At 42.2% G+C, this 22341-nt stretch overlaps 1 protein-coding gene across 6 annotated transcripts; it reads left to right on the top strand.

Moving 5' to 3' along the window:
• Positions 1 to 1298: 1298 nt before the first annotated feature.
• Positions 1299 to 21148, top strand: ca9 (carbonic anhydrase IX). 6 transcript variants are annotated; one of them, XR_013788940.1, is made up of 14 exons: positions 1299 to 1600; positions 4115 to 4375; positions 8645 to 8674; positions 9945 to 10118; positions 10452 to 10594; positions 11075 to 11167; positions 13009 to 13075; positions 13803 to 13960; positions 14416 to 14542; positions 16683 to 16754; positions 16910 to 16972; positions 17316 to 17336; positions 17672 to 17765; positions 19737 to 19756. XR_013788940.1 is itself a non-coding variant. In XM_079493915.1 (13 exons), the coding sequence occupies exons 2-13, from the start codon at positions 4252 to 4254 to the stop codon at positions 19795 to 19797; spliced, it is 1158 nt and encodes a 385-aa protein (XP_079350041.1). In that variant the 5' UTR covers positions 1299 to 1600; positions 4115 to 4251; the 3' UTR covers positions 19798 to 21148. The 6 variants fall into 6 exon arrangements, 4 of the variants coding, with proteins under 4 accessions (XP_079350041.1, XP_079350038.1, XP_079350039.1 ...); XR_013788941.1 differs by having other exon boundaries at positions 16896 to 16972; XM_079493915.1 differs by lacking the exon at positions 16910 to 16972 and having other exon boundaries at positions 17322 to 17336; positions 19737 to 21148.
• Positions 21149 to 22341: the final 1193 nt, after the last annotated feature.

Here is a 22341-nt window from a genome sequence, read left to right as displayed (position 1 = left end):
ACAGGCAATATGACACGTAGCATGTGCAGCTCAATACTGTATAGGAAACGCAAAACCACAAAAGGCTTTTTCTGACCATAGAGACGGCCTGCTGGTGGTGCTATAATAGACCAATGTGTACTGAGTCTGTAAAGGGGTGGCATTTCTTCCTCAACCAATTCCAATTCCATGGGAATTGCATGCGTGCACAATTCATGATTTGAGACATGTTGATCAAATTGAGCCACCACTGTAAACTTTAGATGCCAATCTTAGCCAATCAGAACCGATGAGGACAGATGTCACTACCAGTATTCAAGAAAAGACGTCACATAATATGACGTCCTTTTCTTGAATACTGGTAGTGGCGTGTGACATGTTTAATGAGTACTGGCAGTGACATGTTGTACTGGCAGTGACGTGTGTTTAATCAGTATGAATACAAGCGGCCGAAATGAGTTTTCTTCGACGGGTGGCTGCATGGCATCTCCCTTAGAGATAGGGTGAGAAGTTCAGTCACACGAGAGAGACTCGGAGTAGAACCGCTACTCCTTCGCCTGGAAAGGAGCCAGCTGAGGTGGTTCGGGCATCTTGTTAGGATGCCTCTCGGGCGCCTCCCTAGGGAGGTCCTCGACGCACGTCCCACTGGGAGGAGACCCCGGGGCAGACCAAGGCGCAGTTGGAGGAACCACATTGACTCACTGGCCTTGGACCTTCTCGGAATCCCCCAGGAGGAAGTCACTAATGTTACTCTGGAGAGGGAAGTCTGGAGCACTCTGGTGGAGCTGTTTCCCCCGTGACCCGACTACGGATAAGCAGTTGAAGATGGATGGATGGATGGACTCCTTTTAAAAAAATGCCCCTCCCACCACCACCAGACAAACCAACAGATACCTATGTGTCACTTTTTTTATTAAGTCACAAGGAGTTTATTTTCATTTTTATTTATTTTTTCCTATACATTTTTAACAAGCTAATGTCACGATCTGTGACGTGTTATGTTTTCTTGTGTACCCTGTTCTTGGTTTTTGTTATTGTTTTACCTTTCTGTTGTGTTCCTGTGTTTTTGAAGTATTGTATTTTTCTTGTTTCTTAGTTGCAGTTTTGCTTTACACTGTGAACCTTTATTTTGTAGTCTTGTTTTGTGCTTTCCTGTCTGCCTGTCTAGTCCTGTGATTGCCAGTGTTTCCACCTGTGTCCCCTTAGTTCCCCAGCCTATCCCAGTGTTGATTGTCTGTGGTGTTCACCTGTGTCTAGTTACCCCTTGTCTATAAGTATGCCCTTGTGTTTTTAGTCCCTTGTTCGTTCATAAATGTAAGTCAGTGGTTTTTTGCTCCTCGTGATTTTCCATGTTCTTAGTGTTTTCCCTTGCTCCTAGTTTTTCCTTGTGTTCCAGTGTATGTTCCTGATCTCCTGTTTTGGTTAATAAAACCCCTTGTATTCGACCTGCCTGTCCTGCCTTTGTCTGCGCTTGGGTCCAACACCTGCCTCTCCTGAACCGTGACAGCTAATATATTTACTTTTCCACTTCCATTGTCCATATACATTGGATATGTGGATTTTTTTTCAACAGACTTGGACTTGTTTGACCAGTCCTGGCCAATCAGAAGTTTGATCACAGGTGGGATTAATTGGTGGTTAATTGGAGTTTTTATAATCCCTTGGAAAGAGTTTGGACTCTTTTGCATCCAGAGCAGATCTAGGGACGGGTGAGACTTTGCAGTCTTGTTGTTCAATGTTTTAACCAAAACTTCCCTCTTTCTGGGAGCAAACATTTGGCAAAACATATTGCCTATTTGGTGTAGATACAGAGCTGTGGGACTCAACTAAGCAGGGTTTCAAATGCAGTGTTTTTACTACATTGGCTTTTTAGTAGTTTTCTGTGTGCGTGCACGTGCGCACAACAACCATAGTTCTGCTATTTTCAAGAAAATTTATTTTGGCGGAAGAAAACACAAATGTGATATGGGACATTCTGCATAAAATGACTACTGCAAGTATATGTTGATGCCAGTACTTTTGTACAGTTTTTCCTCAAGTAAAATGTCAAATTAAATTTGAATGCAGAACACAAGTTCCAATGTTTCTCCTGACTTGTAACAGACTATTCTAAAATAGGGCATTGATAGTAGTATTGATACTTTTACAACAGTAAAACACTCACATGACTCGGGTCATTTTGACATAAGTTGATGCTCTTTGCCCATGAAGCTTTCAGAAGGTTCCCTAGCCCCTTTCGGGACCCTCGGGTTACCGTTTCTGAATTTTGGACGTCGGTACCCCAGGGTCCCTTAGTACTTATTCCACTCTCCATGGGAGACAGATGTACATACCCTCCGTTCACGCTGTGCTGCGCTCCGCTTGAGTGTTGGTGAGATGGGTTACATGTGTTTGGTCCGACGATTCATTGATCCGATACCCCTAACCCCTAACCATAACCGCAAGCACGGGAGCAGGCGCTAGTCCGAGGTGCGGACGCATGTCGAACCAATGCTCCGTCGGACCATAGTATGCCTCCCGGTGAGATGATTCAAAGATGCATAAAGCAGCTATAGGAGACAACGGAAACGTGGGAGAAATCGCATTAAGCGCCGATGCCGTTAAGTATTTTTTAAAGTTTTGGCTGCTCTGAAATTCTCTCTTCCTCACTTCCTTGACTTCCTTATTGACTTTCCATTGTACCGCCTCCCGCACCGAGACTGGCTAGCTGCGCGTCCTAGTTACTCCCTCTGATTGGCCGACCGCGTACATGCAGGATGTTTATAATGCTGTTGTGTCGTGGGAGGTGGCACAAGGGAAGTGAGGAAGAGAATTTCAGAGCAGCCAAAACTTAAAAAAAAGATAAAAAATACTTAACGGCATCAGTGCTTAATGCGATTTCTCCCACGTTTCCGTTGTCTCCTATAGCCACTTTATGCATCTTTGAAACATCTCACCAACACTCAAGCGGAGCGCAGCACGACGTGAACGGAGGGTATGTACATCTGTCTCCCATGGAGAGTGGAATAAGTACTGAGGGACCCTGGGGTACCGACGTCAGAAACGGTAACCGAGGGCCCCGAAAGGGTCTAAAGGTTCCCCTTCCATGACCATCATCGTCCATCATCATTCCATCTCAGATTTTCTTTTACATCTGAAACATTTCTTAATATGAATTTAAGCGGCTAGTTATACAATATTTTACTTCAGTCATGCGAGTGCTGAGAGCTTGTAAAACATGTCAGTACTTCTTTCACCCTGGCTGTGAGGCTGATATGTATAGTGTCAGCCAGCTTACCCAGTGGATAATGTCGAGTAATCTATGGACAGTTAAACATTTACAGCAGTTGACCTATAAGTAGGTAGGCATCTGTTCTGGTACACTGGCATACATCAGTTTCATGCGTGGACATTTCCATAGTAAGCATGCAGGAGACATGCAGAATGTATACGGGCTTGAGACTTTGACACTGTGTACTTTGTCCCTTGTTTTGTCATGCACTTGTGCAGGCCATATGGAAAGAGATGCAGGATCCTGAAAGGTGTTCCTGAAGCACCAGTAGAAGTACTCTGATGTCTTGGGTGAAAATGGCACTACCACAATATAGAAATAGGCTACTCTGTCTATTACAAGTAAAACTATTCAATTATTTACTCCTTGAGTAAAACTACATAAGTATTGGCATCAAAATATAAGTCTATATTCGGTCGGTTATGAAATTGATACCGATTCTGACCGATTCTGATATTATACAGAGGACCACAATGGAAACAAGCCTAGGCCCTAGGCGGGGCTTGGCCCAAAGCCTGTTAATAAAGTATTCAATCAATAAATGGCATAATGCGATATGGCCAATTATTGGCCGATTATGCTACTGATTAATCGCGCATCTCTAGTCTACTTACAATACTAAAGTAATGGTACAATGTATCACATCGCAAACGTGTAGATTGGCTATTTTCAAAAGCCCAAAGTATAAAATTGGGCTTAAGTGATGTATTTTGAATGAAACTGCAACACATGTCAAATTGTAAAAAGTAAAAATGTGCAACACTTGCCTCTGAGATGTAGAGTGGAGTGGAGTTAAAGTTTGATGTATACAAATGTGGGGGGAGTCTAGTGTCCTGATTGGCTGTCTCCATTCTTCCTTTTTAGAGAGAGAGAGAGAGAGGATTGTGAGTGCGAGAGTTAGAGAGAGAGAGAGAGAGAGTGTGTGTGTGTAGAGAGAGAGAGAGCTTGTGAGGCAGGGAGAGGGACATCAAAGGAAGTTCTCGGTGAAGCCAAACGCAGTGATGTTGATGAAGCTGAGGATCCACATCCACGTTCTCTTCTTCGTTGGTGTGCTGCTGCCAGGCGCCTCCAGCTCATCATCCTCTTCCTCTTCAGAGGAAGAGCAGGGAGGGAGCCAGTCCAAGGGTGAGTCACCTGACCATTCAATCACTGTGTGGCTGATGCTGAGGGCTATGGTGTAGTTCCCCTTCTCCATTCCCGCCATTGGCTCCCGGTCTATGCCCGCACAGAATACAAAACTCTGATGCTGGCATTCAAAGCAACCATGGCTCCCCCATATCTTGCAAGTCTGATCGAACCCTACAAACCCTCCCGCGCACTCAGATCAGCCAACGCAGGGAAGCTGGAAGTACCTTCACTAAAAACGCTGGGACAATGCTCCACACGTCCCAAACTCTTCTCCCTTCTGGCTCAAACTATGGAATGCATTTCCCATTACAATCAGGACTGCAACCTCACTCCCAATCTTCCACCGTAGTCTGAAAACCCACCTCTTCAGACTCCATCATGGCCCGTAGCACTTGCCCTAGCCCTGACATTTTTATGTAGACTTGGATAGCATTTTATGTGGACTTATAGCATTTTTATGTAGACTTAGCACTAAAGTATACCTGCATAGTTCCATTATAGATATTCCACTGTTACGTTCTTAGCTTACGTATGATTCATGATAACGACTTTTTATGTACTGTATGTGATGTATTACCATGTTTTTTGTTCTTGCTTAATGTAAATCGCTCTGGATTAAGAGCGTCTGCCAAATGCCTAAATTGTAGTTCAGAAGTGTTAAAGTGTTCTTTCTGTGGGCAAAGAGGCTCAGCGAAGTTAGGCTAACTTGTAGAAGAAGTGAGGCAGGCAGATGAAGTTAATGAGTTAATGAGTTAATTTTATTAACAAAAACAGCAGATGCTCCCGCAGCCCTTGAGCTTGGGAGCTCTGACATGACTGACCACCGTAGTGACCAGCCAATAATGACCACATTTCACATACACAGATGGGCTATTCAATCAATACAGTACAGCCACGCATTGAATAAATGGTGGGGTTAATTTGGCTCACCCCCCTGTAAGGTAAAGTCCCTTCAATCATTCTGATTAAATCAAGTAATTTGCAAATTTATTTTTATCACCATACTGTTTTGATTGACACTTCAACCTGGAGCCTTAGAATGTAAATTAGTCCATTTGCTATCTTTATTATAATCAACTGCCAGTGCCAGGTCGCCCATCCTGGGGGACATACTGACTGCAACGAATGCCAGAGACAAAAAATGCTCTGAATTTCTAAAATGCAAGTCAAAGCTTGCCAAGCCAAAAACAATCCTCGAGAGCTCTGGAAGCTACTTAACAACCAACTAGGCTGCGGTCAGAAACTGAAAACCAGGTTTTCAAACATAAACATTAAAGCGAACGACACTCTCATCACTGACGAGCTTGATGTGGCCAACTACTTGAACATCTTCTTTACAAACATAGCAACAACGCTGGTTAACAATCTGCCCTCCCACTCTGGGCTCTTTGGTGTAGAGCACATTAAAACCTTCTACAGAAACCTAGGTGTTTGTAAAGACGATTTTAAACTAGTTATGGTAACAACTGATGAGGTACTTAAGAAACTGAGTGCCCTGGCTCCAACCCCACAAGGCCACTGGCCATGACAATATTCCCTCCAAATTTCTCAGAGACTCAGCCATCTCTATAGCTCCAACCTCTCCATCAAACAGGGACAGGTCCCCCTAGATTTCAAACTGGCCAAAGTAACCCCCCTGCACAAGAAAGGGAGTAAATTAGACCCCGGCAACTACCGCCCTATTTCTATTCTAAGCTCCATCTCGAAAGTGATGGAAAAAATAGTCTATGAACAGGTTGAAAAGTATCTTGCCACTAATAAATTATTGTACGAGTTCCAATCTGGCTTCAGAACATCCCACTCCACTGACACATGCCTTCTCTATTTGAGCGACCACATCAAACAAGAGGTGGATGCTGGCAAATACTGCGGCATGGTCATGCTGGACCTCCAAAAGGCTTTTGACACCGTGAACCACTCCATACTGGTTAACAAGCTAAAAGCAATTGGTTTCGATAGCACATCAGTGAGCTGGATGCAATCCTACCTGGATGGGAGAGAACAGATGGTGGAAGTGAACGGAACACTGTCCCCCCCCCTCCCAGTGAGCTGTGGCGTTCCACAAGGAAGCATACTAGGGCCTCTACTGTTCCTAATATATGTAAACGACATGACTTCAGCTTGTGACTGCAACTTCGTTCCTGTTCGCAGATGACTCGGCACTGCTGGTCTCGGACAGGGACAAACTGCAGGTTGAAAATGCCCTCAGCTCTGAACTCGGTAGAATCTGTACCTGGCTCGCTGATAACAAACTATCTTTACACCTGGGAAAAACTGAATCCATTCTCTTTGGATCTAATAGTAATCTCAGCAAGGCAAATGGCTTCTTGGTTAGAGTGGGTGACAATGTTATCACACGTAAAGATGAAATTACCTACCTAGGTTCCATCCTGGAGGTTAATCTTTCCGGTGATAAAATGGCCACCAACGAAATCAAAAAAGTCAACCAAAGAACAAGATTCCTTTACAGGATCTCCTCACTGGTCAACAAAAACACCTTGAAGACCTTAACAGGAGCCCTTGTACAAGGCTTCTTTGACTATGCATGCACCTCCTGGTACCACAGCACCTCAAAGGCCCTTAAAACTAGGCTCCAGACTTCCCAAAACAAACTGGTCAGGCTCCTACTTGGCCTCACCCCCCGAACCCACCTCACCCCTGCCCACTTTGACAGACTGGAATGGCTTAGGGTCGACGACAGAGTACAGCATCTTGCAATGGGTCTGGTCCACAAGATTCGATACTCCACCAAGATACCCATGTACCTGTCTAGATACTTCCTTAATGTTAACGAAGTCCACACCCACAACACCAGAGGGAGTGCAACAAACCATGTACAACCCAGTTTCGGCACAAACAAGGGACTAAATTATTTTCGCTCCTATGCCACCAAAATGTGGAACGCCCTACCAACAGTCATTAAGACATGCAAATCCCTTGACTCCTTCAAAACCGCTCTCAAAGGGCACCTACGGATGGCTGCAATTCGAAACTGGCCCCCGTAAAATCTGAATCTTTTCTGAAGGGAAATTCTTTTTTCCCTTTTTACCTCCATTATGATGAATTCCTGTTCTGTTCTTTGTCTATATAGAAGTGTCTATTTGTACGTCTCTAAATGTTTTGATGAATTGAACATGGTGGACCCTGTTGTAAACAAGTGTAATGCTTAATTGGGTCGTCCACTCACAGTTAACAGCCTTTGTATTGAGTTTGTGCTTCAAATGTACTGTAATTCTGCAAACTGTTAATACATTTTTCAATCAATCAATCAAAAGCCTGCTAGGAGAGCCTGGAGGTGACAGTCTCCAGACAGACAGGCTTCTCAGGCTTCTAGCAGAACATTAAATGAGCATTTGATTATAGTTTGATGGTTAAGATTGCAATATTAAATTGGGAATTATGGGGTCCAATATCCTTCATGGGTTTGCAGTTGCACGCATCAATTTTGTCGCTGGTGCTGGACTGGTTTAAAAGAGTCTGCACAACAGCAGTGCAATTGACAATTTAAGCATTTAGCATGATACAAGGTAAACACGTGGCAATACGTTACATCAGGGTTCCCCAATTCATTTTCCTCAAGGGCCATATTTTGACTAGGGTACCAGGCTGGGGGCCGAGTCCGCACGCGTGAGGTCGAGGTCTTGCCCTGAAAATTCACCCCATTTAATGACATTTATATCTGGGACCCCCCCCCCAAAAAAAGCCTCAAGTATAATTATCTAAATAAGCCTAGTTGGTTTGCCAAGGAATTCCCTTGGGCAGGTATACAAATGTACGTCGTTTTTGACTATTGGTTTGGCATACTTGGAACTGTACATTCACTTCAATATAATATTAGAAATTTTAGGTGGAAAATGGAATTATTTATGTCACAGTGACAAACGTAAGCCTTCCTGGTATGTTGGTAGAGAAACATTAGTCCAATCAGATACAAGACCTACAGTAATGAGTCGACACTAAGATAAGATTTGGAAGCCAATCAAAGGTCAAACCTTATTAAGCATGTTAAAGACGATAAGAGCTGTTTACGCACTGCCACCGGTTGAGTCCCATCCCAATGTTAAAGGGGTTGTAACTTGTACAGTAAGTGATATTTGTTTTAAGTATTAAATAGCCCTCTATATGATACTAATCATTGCTATTAGTATTAGATGCCATTGCCATTCTTGGTGATGAATCATTTATCAATCATACTTGTTCCATTGTTTGATCTGTCTATGAATTTGCCTTCCTTGCTTAATTCTTTATGCCTTTTGTCAATTCCAGGTGCATCTCATGAACATTGGGGATATGAAGGCAAGTATGGTGAAGTTGTTTTACAGTTTCATTCCGATTTGTTCTTGGATGTCATTGATGTCAGGCAGAAACTTTATATAGGACATTTGAAGACGTTATTAACTCATGTCGTCATGTCAACGTCGCCACACAAATGATACAAACTATGAAAAACCACAACATCAAATCAAATGAAATAGTGTGGTTTAAAGGACTCAACTTGATACCTTTCTGTTTCGTACAAAATCACGACCGTACGACCACTATCAATGAGTTGGATGGTGACCGGAAGTGCAGCGGCGGCCCAAGCTGAATGCGGAAGAGTTGGATGCTAGCATTGGCCCGTTAGCCGGGCAGGGAGGGTGATATCATATTTGTCGCTGCACATCCTCCTACGGCCTTTGGCTGCACCTGTCAGAAGGGAGTGTTGGGCAGGAGGAGTAGGGCGAAGGCTCTGTCCTCCCGGTGGGCGCTCCTCACTGGCAGGTGTGTGTCATTAAGACATGCAAATCCCTTGACTCCTTCAAAACCGCTCTCAAAGGGCACCTACGGATGGCTGCAATTCGAAACTGGCCCCCGTAAAATCTGAATCTTTTCTGAAGGGAAAATCTTTTTTCCCTTTTTACCTCCATTATGATGAATTCCTGTTCTGTTCTTTGTCTATATAGAAGTGTCTATTTGTACGTCTCTAAATGTTTTGATGAATTGAACATGGTGGACCCTGTTGTAAACAAGTGTAATGCTTAATTGGGTCGTCCACTCACAGTTAACAGCCTTTGTATTGAGTTTGTGCTTGAAATGTACTGTAATTCTGCAAACTGTTAATACATTTTTCAATCAATCAATCAAAAGCCTGCTAGGAGAGCCTGGAGGTGGTTTAAAGGACTCAACTTGATACCTTTCTGTTTCGTACAAAATCACGACCGTACGACCACTATCAATGAGTTGGATGGTGACCGGAAGTGCAGCGGCGGCCCAAGCTGAATGCGGAAGAGTTGGATGCTAGCATTGGCCCGTGTTCAGGGGAGGGAAGCCGGGCAGGGAGGGTGATATCATATTTGTCGCTCCACGTCCTCCTACGGGCTTTGGCTGCACCTGTCAGAAGGGAGTGTTGGGCAGGAGGAGTAGGGCGAAGGCTCTGTCCTCCCGGTGGGCACTCCTCACTGGCAGGTGTGTGGGGAGGAATCAATTGCCATAACGACTATATATACAGTATATAGTTGAAATATGAAGATACGTTTCTGTCCGACAGCAACGATACTTATGTCCAGCATTCTGATTGGTTGAACAGATCAGGAGTCGTGGTCCAGTGCTTTCAAGCACTGCAGTGGGACGTCCCAGTCGCCCATCGATGTCGACACCAATGGGGTGACCTTTGACCCCAGTCTGCCTGCCATCACCCTGGACGGTTACGATCTGACCAGTGAGCCTGCAGGTCTCACGCTGTTCAACAATGGGCACACATGTAAGTACAGGTGGAACCGTTAATCAATGTAATCGATTCTAAAAGAAAAGGGGAGAAATTACAGATCCAAAAGCTCAAAATGAGTTGCATCGTGAAGCATTGTGAGCTGGTTGATTTTATTAAGGTCCAAGGAGTATACAGTATATGCCTTTGTATTATTTCTGTATATCAGCAAAATGTAGATTTTTATGTTAGACATTGAGAGACATCTGTTTCCATTATAGGACAGATTCAAAATAACTTTAATACCTCTGCGTTTAACCACTTGTGCCACTTGTGGCGCGTTGTGAGCCACGGCATCCACTTTGAGAAACCCTGTTCTATGGTTCACAGTAAAGCTGCAGCTCCCGGACAGCCTGCAGATTGTGAGCGGCTTCAACACCACGTTCCACGCTGCTCAGCTGCATTTCCACTGGGGCACGGTGGCAGTTCCTGGGTCAGAACACACTATAGACCAAGTGCATTTCCCTGCAGAGGTGAGGCTGCTGTACCGTGGCTATATGGTGTACTATTTTGCAACGTAATGTCTAATCTCACGTACAGTACATACCTACTGCTACTGAATGTTGGACATACCGAAGTGTTACCACTTTGACCTATGTCTAACCTCATCTGCATACTGGTTTACTTTATGTATACTATATATAAATAAGGGCTTTGAAATGATTCAAACCCCACTGCAAATCTGGTTTATTGGCAAAATTCACTGTATAAAATAATCAAATCATAATAGAAAATCTATGTAAATGGCTATTCAAAACTAATTTTATGAGTGGTTATTTTCAAAAAGCTAAATGTTTTTTTCCCCAAAAATATATCCTTTTTATTAAAATCAATTACATTTTTTTTCCTTTTTATTAAATAGATTAGTTACATTAGTTGCACACCTACATACATGGAGCTTGTATGCAACAGTATGAGTTAACAGTGTAGGCTATGTTTTGATTTCCCACCAGATGCATATTGTTCATTACAACTCTAAATATGAAGGCCTGGCAGAGGCAGCCAGCCAGCCGGACGGACTGGCTGTACTAGGAGCCTTTATTGGGGTGAGTAGGCCTTAGCATGTGAGCAGTTTGCATCCAGGGTCCTTTCCTAGAAATCAAATGTAGTGGATTCAAAAGTAATATTTGCTCGTTTCAAGAGTAGCCTACTAAAACAAAGCCTACCACTCTACAAGCCAACTAACCAAGGCCAATCAAACTATTGCTTTCTAAAATGGTGGTCAGTAATGTTTAGTATACCATGAGTCATATTGGACTGGACCAGCGATACCCATCCAGTAGGCTGTGAGGATATTGCAAGTGCAGGCCCCCGAATAATTAGCAAAACACTACTTAAAGGACAACTTCTTCGGTCATCACTAATGCTCATGATAAAATGGTAAAAATAAATATTCTACTCGGTCTGCGTCTCATATAGGAGGGCTGTGGACACTTCAGAAACCTGACTACCAGTGACATAATTGTGGCTTTTTTAATTTTTATTTTAGAACTATGGCTTCCATTATTAGAAGGCTAACTTTCAAGAAATAGAAAGCCTGTGCACTTAACCACTCTCTTTCCTATTAGCTTGGATTCTCCATCGATAATGTCACTATAGGGCAGCTTTCTGAACTGTCCACAGCCCACTGAGACACAGACTGAGTAGACAAAAATGCCTTCCACATTTTCAACTACGGTATGCCTTGATCCAGAAAGGGTTGGGAACCACTGGACTATAGACATGAGACCATCAATGGAATAGACATGAGACAGTCAATGGAATAGACATGAGACAGTCAATGGAATAGACATGAGACCATCAATGGAATAGACATGAGACAGTCAATGGACTACATGAGACAGTCAATGGAATAGACATGAGACAGTCAATGGACTACATGAGACAGTCAATGGACTACATGAGACAGTCAATGGACTAGACATGAGACAGTCAATGGACTACATGAGACAGTCAATGGAATAGACATGAGACAGTCAATGGACTAGATGAGACAGTCAATGGAATAGACATGAGACAGTCAATGGACTACATGAGACAGTCAATGGAATAGACATGAGACAGTCAATGGACTACATGAGACAGTCAATGGAATAGACATGAGACCATCAATGGAATAGACATGAGACCATCAATGGAATAGACATGAGACAGTCAATGGACTACATGAGACAGTCAATGGAATAGACATGAGACAGTCAATGGACTACATGAGACAGTCAATGGACTACATGAGACAGTCAATGGACTAGACATGAGACAGTCAATGGACTACATGAGACAGTCAATGGAATAGACATGAGACAGTCAATGGACTAGATGAGACAGTCAATGGAATAGACATGAGACAGTCAATGGACTACATGAGACAGTCAATGGAATAGACATGAGACAGTCAATGGACTACATGAGACAGTCAATGGACTACATGAGACAGTCAATGGACTACATGAGACAGTCAATGGAATAGACATGAGACAGTCAATGGACTACATGAGACAGTCAATGGAATAGACATGAGACAGTCAATGGACTACATGAGACAGTCAATGGAATAGACACGAGACAGTCAATGGACTATACATGAGACAGTCAATGGACTATACATGAGACAGTCAATGGACTACATGAGACAGTCAATGGAATAGACATGAGACAGTCAATGGACTAGACATGAAACAGTCAATGGAATAGACATGAGACAGTCAATGGACTAGACATGAGACAGTCAATGAACTACATGAGACAGTCAATGGACTACATGAGACAGTCAATGGACTACATGAGACAGTCAGACAATGACGTACACCACTGCCAGTAACTGACAAATGGCATCATTTCATGACATAATGCAACTAACTTTAAAATGTATTTCTTTCACTTGCAGATTGGTCTCCATGAGAATAAGGAGTATGAAAAGATTCTGGCTGCACTTACTGATGTCAGCATTGAAGGTAAACTACATTGCTATTTTTTCGGCCGTTCAATGTTTTTCAGCCCAAGGATTCCCTATCTGAGATAGAGATGAAGCAGGGACCCCACTACAAATTGTACAAAATTACGTTGCAGATTAAACGTTTGCATACATTTCATGGATGGCTTCAGAGACTCGTTCTCCACCTGTCTTTGCTGAAAATAGCCAATCTACAAGCTTACAAGGTCTCGCAGAGTCGCAGCCCGAGACGTTGTGAGCTAGCTTGTACATCTGCTATTCTTTTGGCTAAAGTTCTCCTTAGATGCTAGGCTTCAAATGTAAATTCTCTATCTTTATCTCTATCTCTATCTCTATCGCTCGCTCTCTCTCTCTCTCTCTCTCTCTCTCTCTCTCTCTCTCTCTCTCTCTCTCTCTCTCTCACTCTGGTGGTAGGTATACGCTCCTGTATTTTACCATCAGTTATTATGGAGGGACTTGGAGAGCCAAATATTTTCTGCTGTGGTACTTAAGTATAAAAAGGTTGCCCTAGGGGTCCCAGAATCCGTGTTGAAGACCCCTGTTTTAGACCTGAATACCGTATTTTTGAGTGGTGCAAACCACTCCAACAACCAGCTTTGTCTGTATGTACCTGTGTACCTGTACGTGGCCCCACGTACATGTGAGCATGGTTGCTATGGTTAGTGTGTGATGTCACTGCACCATAATACACATTCAACATTTTTAAATCTTTCTTGTCCTTGCTTTAGAGTCGAATACAGAGATCCCAGGATTCAACGTGCGCCATCTGCTTCCCAACGACCTGCGCCGGTTCTACAGATACACAGGATCTCTGACCACGCCCCCTTGCTTCCAGACGGTCACGTGGACGCTCTTTAACGACACTGTCTCTCTGTCTAGACGACAAGTCAGTCATTTGTCTACCTACCGTTAGCCAATCGGAAGCCAATCAGACAAAATCTGACAGATACATTTTAATCATGATTCCACAGTTAATGTGTACCAATTTGAGTGAGTTTTCGATTAAATCTGTAAAAGTACAGCAAAAAGCGTGAAGAAAACATTTGGAGATGTGAGTCCGTGGCTCATTTTGGGGGTCCATGAGAATGTTTTGAGAACCATAGCAACATAGGTTTTTCAGAAAACTGTTAAGATTTAGAAGGCATTTTGTAGAATCATCAATGCATCTGGAAGTATGCTCCCCTCAACGTAGGGCTGGGTGATATAACTTTCAAACATTTGCCTTGATTACGATTAATAAACAATAGTTTTTTAAATGGCGGTCAATATTCATAATAACAGAAACGTGTGAGAGAGAAGGTCGATTGTTGATTTTCTGTGATAAAAACGTCATGTTTACAGATGGCAGCGCTTGAAGAGACTCTTAAAGCAGACCAGAGCCGGCAGCTCAACAAGAACTTCAGAGTGCCACAACTGCTCCATGGAAGAAGCGTCTTGGCATCTTTCACTGACACCTCCAGTCCTGGAGGTAAAAAAAAGAGATAATGCTACGTACAGTATGTATTGTAACATGAATCCTACAGTATTTTTGCCTGGTAGATAGTGTTGAATTTGACAGCAAATTCAACACTAACCCCTAACATTTTAGTCTAGTTTTTATTTAGCCAAAATACCAGATCTACAAGCTCACAATGTGCTGCAATGCCACATTATGTGAGGGGGGGGGGGGGGGGGAGTGTCCTTGAGCAAGACACTAAACTGAACCCCTAATTGGTGATAACTGATGAGCAGGTTAGTGCCTTGCATGGGTTCCTCCACCATTGGTGTGCGAATGCTTGTGTTAATGGGTGACTGTAATGTACATTGTAAAGCGCCTTGGATAAAGGCACAATATAAATGGACCATTTTCCATGCTGCTGCGGGTCCTCCAGTATCGTTTTCAGGTTCTGTGAGGGGATAATTCCTTAAATTATTACCTACAGTAGTAGTAGCCTATATGTTCGTCATGATTGTAATACTGAATAATATTTAACTTGACCGACCAGGGAAATGACAACTCCCTGTCTGCCTCCCCCCGTATTGCACACTGACTGACTGGATGTAAGTTGTTTATTTACAAGAAAAAAGAAAAATCGAAAGCATCCTGACTTTTCGTGACGTGATAGTCCGGTCTCTTATCACGTCATTTCAATAGACAGACGATTTCAAGAAATGATTATCGGAGTACTTTTCGCACCACTGACTGCATGGTAATTAGTGGGCCTTGCAATGTGCGTATGCATGTGGTCCGGTGTTAACGTTGCATGTTCACATAGCCGTGTCCTTGTCAAGGTTGGAATGTCTTATCTCGTGAAGTAAACGAAGCCAATATGCTCACGTCAGATACAACTAGCCTACGTTTGGCACAAGTCCACCACAAGTGTGACGAGCTACAGTAGCGCCACGCCGAGCTGCACAACACATACTCTGCAGTCTGCACGTGCAAATGTCACCTTCAACTCGTACAAATTCAGCTTCTTGAAGCACCTACTTCAGGTGCAGTAAGTGCATTTTGTTTTATATTAAACATCTCTATGTTCTGAACTTCTGATAGCAATCAGTTGTTATCAGTGGTGGAAAGTAACTTAGCATCTACTCAATTACTGTACTGTATTTCCAATTCAGAGGCAAATATTGTACTTTTTACTCCACTACAATTATTTGAAAACTTTGAATAGCCTACTAGTTACTGTAGATTTTGAGTATTATTACAAAACATACCTTCTTTTAACTTTTGCAATTTGTAAGTAGCAGATCTACTATAATTGTGTATATGCCAATAGCTCTTTTGATGAATTGAGTACGTGAGGACACCATTGGAAACAATCCGAAAGGCTTTTCTGGTTTCATCCTTAATTAGCAGACCTAGTAGGCTACTTCCCTGTGCCTGTCCTTGCGAACTGTTAATAAAGCAATCAATCAATCAATTGTGAACTTCGGCTATTTTCACTTCATTGTACAAGAAGTATATAGGGTTATATCCTTACTGGTTAACATATCAGAAAAAGTCAAGTGTGCGTGTGTTCTCAAACATTCTCATTACCAAACAATCTCATTACCAACATCCCTAAAGTTAATTAACCAATGGAGTCCTATTCCGATTTCGTGTTCTTTATTTATTTTTTTACTTTACTTTATTTGCCTTGATGTGTTATTAACTCCTTGAATACCGAGAACGAGATACTTACCTTTGCACAGGTAGCCTTGCCCGAGATAACGAGATTTGATTTATTGTGGTTTATCCAGAAAATAAATAGCATGTTTTAGCATTTTTAGCTAACGACCGCTAGCGTCCATGTAAAAATGGCCAAAATCCCTGCGCGTGCATGCACGCACACACATCATCTTTATTTGCATTATGGCTCAAAACAAGATGAAAGTTGCATGATCGACACTAATAAATCATTAATCCAGCGTCGCGCTGATAAACGGTGATCGATGCGTTACCAGGACTCACTAGGCTATCCTTTACGGTGCGTAGAAAATCAAAGCCAGCCCACGTTGAGGTCCTGTTGCAAAATGCTCTGGTACTTTGTAGGGTAGAGCTCTGCCTCCCTCTGGTGGTCAAGGAGTTAAGACTCGAGAAATATATATATAAATCTTTGATTCCATTGCAATTGTCTTTGAAGGTGTCTCTCCAGCCCGCCATGATGAGTCCAAGGCTGCAGGTATTGATGTCCATTCATCCACTGGAGTGCATGGTAAGAACAACACAGCATGTGGATGTCAAATAAACACTAGCTTTAGATTACTCTATATTTATCAACAAGCCCCTGCATGCATGTTCTGACTTCCATCTGTAGTTCTGTTCAACATAATTAATTGAAGCCATACATATTCAGATTTTTTTTAACAGCTCAGGGGATGAATTGAATCTTGACCATCAGGTCAAAATTCGTGTCAGATCCTGTGCCTATAGGTGAGACAACATGACCTTTGACAGCGACATAATATAAATGTCTCAATATAAGACCAGCCAGGGAGACACAATACAACCACCCCAATTGTATACGTTATATTGTTAAAAAACATACATTTTATTCATTATAAAAGTTACATAGTGCTGCTTTAAGTTATTTGATTTCACAGTATTATCAGTAGTATTATCAGTAGTTGAGGCTGCCTTTGATTTTGATTATAATATCACACATTAAACACTAGGCTACTCACTACTGATACTCACCCTGTACATGCTTTCTTTCTTTCTTTCTTTCTTTCTTTCTTTCTTTCTTTCTTTCTTTCTTTCTTTCATTCTTGTACAGCCACAGAGAGCCTGCCAAAAGGTAAGTTATTATAAAAAGTCTCCTTTTTAATTCATTATTAATTATTTATTCTTTTAAACATCTGTTTATTGGAAGTTTTCCTCGTTTATTTTAGTGAATATATTATACTACTATATTTTTTTGCCGTTTGCTTCAATAATGAAAATCTTGGAATATAAATTAAAGAAATGCATTTCCTGTTCCTGTGTCATTGTGTCATATGTAAACACATGGATCTGGATCTGGAAATGAATGGCACAGTTACAGTAGCAAGCTGTAACAATATTATTAACTATTCACATGGAGTGAGTGGGTGAAGCAGCTTATATGTCTCTAAACATTTATTTTGTTGACAGGTGATATCCTTGCTGTAGCGTTTGGGATACTCTTTGCTGTTACGCTGCTCATATTGACTGTGTTTTGGTGCCGTCAGCGGAAAACACACTCCAGGTACAGTATGGAAATTCAGACTGTTCATGGTTCTATGACAAGTATGTCATAACCCAACGTGTTGACCCGCCCAATTTCTGGGCTTGTAGATCGGCTAATTTGCGCATACTCAGACATGCCCAGAATAGGGACTGGTTGGCTGCAAGTCTAGGGTTGGCATCCGGAACCGGAGGAACCACGTTCAACATTGAGGAACTGGAATCGGTTTGATTGATTGAAATATTTATTAACAGTTTGCAGAATTACAGTACATCTCAAGCACAAACTCAATACGAAGGCTGTTAACTGTGAGTGGACGACCCAATTAAGCATTACACTTGTTTACAAGAGGGTCCACCATGTTCAATTCATCAAAACATTTAGAGACGTACAAATAGACACTTCTATATAGACAAAGAACAGAACAGGAATTCATCATAATGGAGGTAAAAAGGGAAAATAAATATATACAGTGAGGGTAAAAGGGGGAGGGGGGGCGGTGGGTTGGGGGGATTCAGATTTTACGGGGGCCAGTTTCGAATTGCAGCCATCCGTAGGTGCCCTTTGAGAGCGGTTCCATCACATGTGGCATTGTTATGTTTCTAGAACTATAACACTGTCAGAGTTGGTATGTGGACTTCACGTCTTCTATAGAGCGTCACAGTCCCACCCCCTTTCATGACCACGACAGGCCCGGGAGAGAATTCAGAATGAATTCCCCATTCATTTTTCCCATAGACGTTTCAAAAAGTAATCATTTAAAGACATTTAAGCCTCGGACAAAGCCAACTCTTGTTGTGACAGATCATGACAATATACACAATGCTTTGGGCCGATCAAAATAGAGAACCCAGAGAAACTAAAAACGTGTTTATTGTCATGATTTGTCACAATAAAGGTGGCCTTACACTAGCCGATTTTTTTCAATCTGAAATCTGATAGCACCACACACTACAGGATAATCGGAGTGGGGCAGAGCAAATATCAAACATTCTTGATGTTGATCGGGCCGATCCCGATCGCGCTTTGAGCGATCGGGCACCCCCCGAGCGTCAAAAATGCCCGATTATCGGCTAGTGTAAGGCCACCTTAAGAGTTGGCTTTGTCCGAGGCTTAAAAGGTTTTTAAAGAAATACTTTTTGAAACGTCTATGGGGAAAATTAATGGACCTATTATCTTCCGGGCCTGTCGTCGTCATGTATACAACTTCAAGTTCTTAAATGTTATAATTTCATCGACCACCATAACTCTTGAGTGTACAAATCGATGGACCCGTACGGGTCCATTTGGTTCCATTTGTACACTCCTAAGTTACAGACCTGTAAGGGGGACCGTTAAGAGGCCATCATTAAAGGACCACTTCACCACTTTTCAACCTATCTTCATATACTAGTCCTGACTAATAATCATGTGATTATGGCTACCATTTTTTTCTACTCAGTCTGTGTCTCATAGGAGGACTGTGGGCAGTTCAGAAACCCGTCCACCAGTGACATCATCGATGGGGAATCCAAGCTATTAGAAACTGCAGGCTTTCTAGTCCTGAAAAGTTGCAATGCGAAAATGGAAGCCATCGTTCTCACGATAATAAAAATCTAAACATTTTTGTAAAAAAATATTGTTTAAAAAAATCTGCCTAACGATGATGTCACTGGTGGACGGGTTTCTGAACTGCCCACGGTCTTCATATGAGAAGCAGACTGAGTAGAAAAAAATGGTGCCATTTTATCATGATTATTAGTGAGGACCAATTATATGAAGATCGGTTGAAAAGTGGTGAAGTGGTCCTTTAAGGAACCAGAATTGTTAAAATCCTAAAGGATCCCAACCATAACTATCAATAATATTTGTGATGATTCTATTGAATAGGCTACTTTTTCATTACATCGAATAATCGGGAAGCACATGTCTTAAAATTAACAATCAATGATTTGTTATAATCAATTAAAGTTTGATTAAACTGTTGCACCACTGTTTCTATGTTCTCTCCAGTGTGAGGAAGGAATCCTGGCAGGATGTCTCATACAAGCAAACGAAGACACAGGACGTGTAGAGCCCTCATCAGAACACGTCACACTGGTGTCTATAGCCGTGGGAACTATGGGGGGTGGGGTTTGTAGAAGTTCCTTCGTTGATTCGGGCCCACCAAAGGAATCAGACCTTTGTTTCTGTGCCATGTTGTAAACAAGCTGTTCACTCAATGAGCATAGCTGCATGCGCCCTGCGCGTAAAGTAAAAACTAAACCTGAAACAGCGGACAGACAGCAGCCGCTTATTCGTGATTATGATAAAAATTAAAAAGGTTTAGTTTAAGAATTTGTATTTCTAAAATAGGCCTATTTTATTTTATTCCCCTACCCAGTCCCATTTTTGTATTTACATGAATAACGGGGCTTTACAAAAAAATCCTCAACCCCCTAAAGGTAGGGCAAGTGGTTTTTCTTTGTTTAAAATAAGAGTTAAATGTCTATATTGTGATAGCAATCATTGCTATAGAGTGTTTGTTCAGTAACATGACTCTCCAGCTCTTTAGTAAACAGAAATTACATTTTCAGGCCAGGGTAGAAATAACAAAGTGGATGTGATGGTACAAATAAAATAAATGACCAGACACAATTGGAGCTGGAGCACTACAATTGAAGCTGATAAATGGGTACTCTCCCTGATTGGCTGAAATTTGGCATAACCCACCTGAAAATGTATTTGTTTATTAAAGAGCTAGAGAGTCAGGGGGACTCCTGTTACTGAACAAACTATATCAATGAATGATAATTTTATGATGAATCATAATAGAGCTTTAACCTATTAACAATTATTTTTAAACCCCCCCCCCAAAAAAAACTCTTACGCTACCTTTTAAATATATGCTCCTTGGTTTCTGTTTTTAGCAAATAATTCCCCAAACCATGCCTCCAGTCGCTGTGAGACATACCAGGGGGGAGAGACCTTCAGACCCTCATTTAGCCTATAGGACGTTGAGTGAAACCCAAATGAGGTTTGGGAATCACTTTCGGTATATGCAATCGGCATGTGCACCTGAAGTCTCAATGTTTGTATACAAATAATATTGGTCTATATAACATATATGGCCATCATGCCACATAGTGTCGACCGGACATGTAGATGGAAATGGGAATGAGTCAAATCATATTTATGTCAAACATTATTTAATATAATTCAATATGTCCTTTTTGTTAAAGACAATGATGACAAATATGCATGTTGTATGAAATGAAGCATGCCTTATTGTAGTCGTTCTCTTCATATAATTGTCCCATGTAAATAGTGAAATAATACATTATTGAAGCCCAATTTACCTTAAATAAACTATTTATGGCTAGTTCCAACACTGTGAATGTACCATTTGCACTCTGAATGTAATGTAATAAAACTGTAGAAACATACATTTTGTGTGGCGTGATTTATTTCTTTTTTGACGTGCCAAAATCTGCCCTTGACCCTTCCCCCCCCTCTGCCACCCAGGTGGAAGAGCGCATCACTGCATGCCTGGCTGACATCTCACAGTGGATGTCTTCCGACCACCTCAAGCTGAACCCAGACATGAGCTTCTGTTCTTCCCAGCTAAGTCCTGCCCTATGCGGGAGCTAACTATCTCCGTAGACAACGCCCTGGTAAAGTCTGTCCCGACAGCCAGGAACCTTGGTGTTGTCCTGGACAGTCAGCTCTCGTTCAAAACACACATCACAGCTGTCACTCGATCCTGTAGGTTTACACTCTACAACATACGACAAATTAGACCGTTCCTCACCCAGGAGTCAGCCCAGCTCCTAATCCAGACAACAGTCTTGTCAAAACTTGACTATTGTAACTCCCTCCTTACTGGCCTACCGGCATGTGCACTTAAGCCCCTCCAACTGATCCAAAATGCAGCAGCCTGCTTGGTCTTCAACCAGCCAAAATTCTCACACGTCTCCCCCCTTCTCCCTCCATTGGCTCCCGGTCGCTGCCCGCACAGAATACAAAACTCTGATGCTGGCATTCAAAGCAACCAAAGGCATGGCTCCCCCATATCTCACAAGTATGATCGTACCCTACAAACCCTCCCGCGCACTCAGATCAGCCAACGCAGGGAAGCTGGAGGTACCTTCACTAAAAACGCCGGGACAACGCTCCACACGTCCCAAACTCTTCTCCCCATCACAGTCAGAACTGCAGCCTCACTCCCAATCTTACGCCGTAGTCTGAAAACCCACCTCTTCAGACTCCACCATGGCCCGTAGCACTTGCCCTAGCCCAGCCCCTTAGATAGCACATTATGTAGACTTAGATAGTATTTTAAGCAGACTTACGTAGACAGCTCTAGAATTGCATTTTATGTAGTCATAGCACTGTATAGTACACATGTATAATATATTATATAGTATAGTATGTATAGTTTACATAGATACTCCACTGTTACGTTCTTAGTTTACGCATGATTCATGATAAATGAACCGTCCACCGTAAGATGAACCTAAGTAGTTTGAATGGGGTTTCTAGGTGTAAGTATGTAGGACTAGTAGCGTGACGACGAGTATAATAAACTGGAAGAAAAGTAACGAGTGTGTTCTGGTCCTGTTGATTGAGCTGAAAAGGA

The sequence above is a fragment of the Electrona antarctica genome (assembly GCF_951216825.1).
Source record: "Electrona antarctica genome assembly, chromosome: 23".
Taxonomy (NCBI): Eukaryota; Metazoa; Chordata; class Actinopteri; order Myctophiformes; family Myctophidae; genus Electrona; species Electrona antarctica.
Note: the sequence above shows the minus strand (reverse complement) of the source record. Positions and strands in the feature narration are given on the sequence as shown.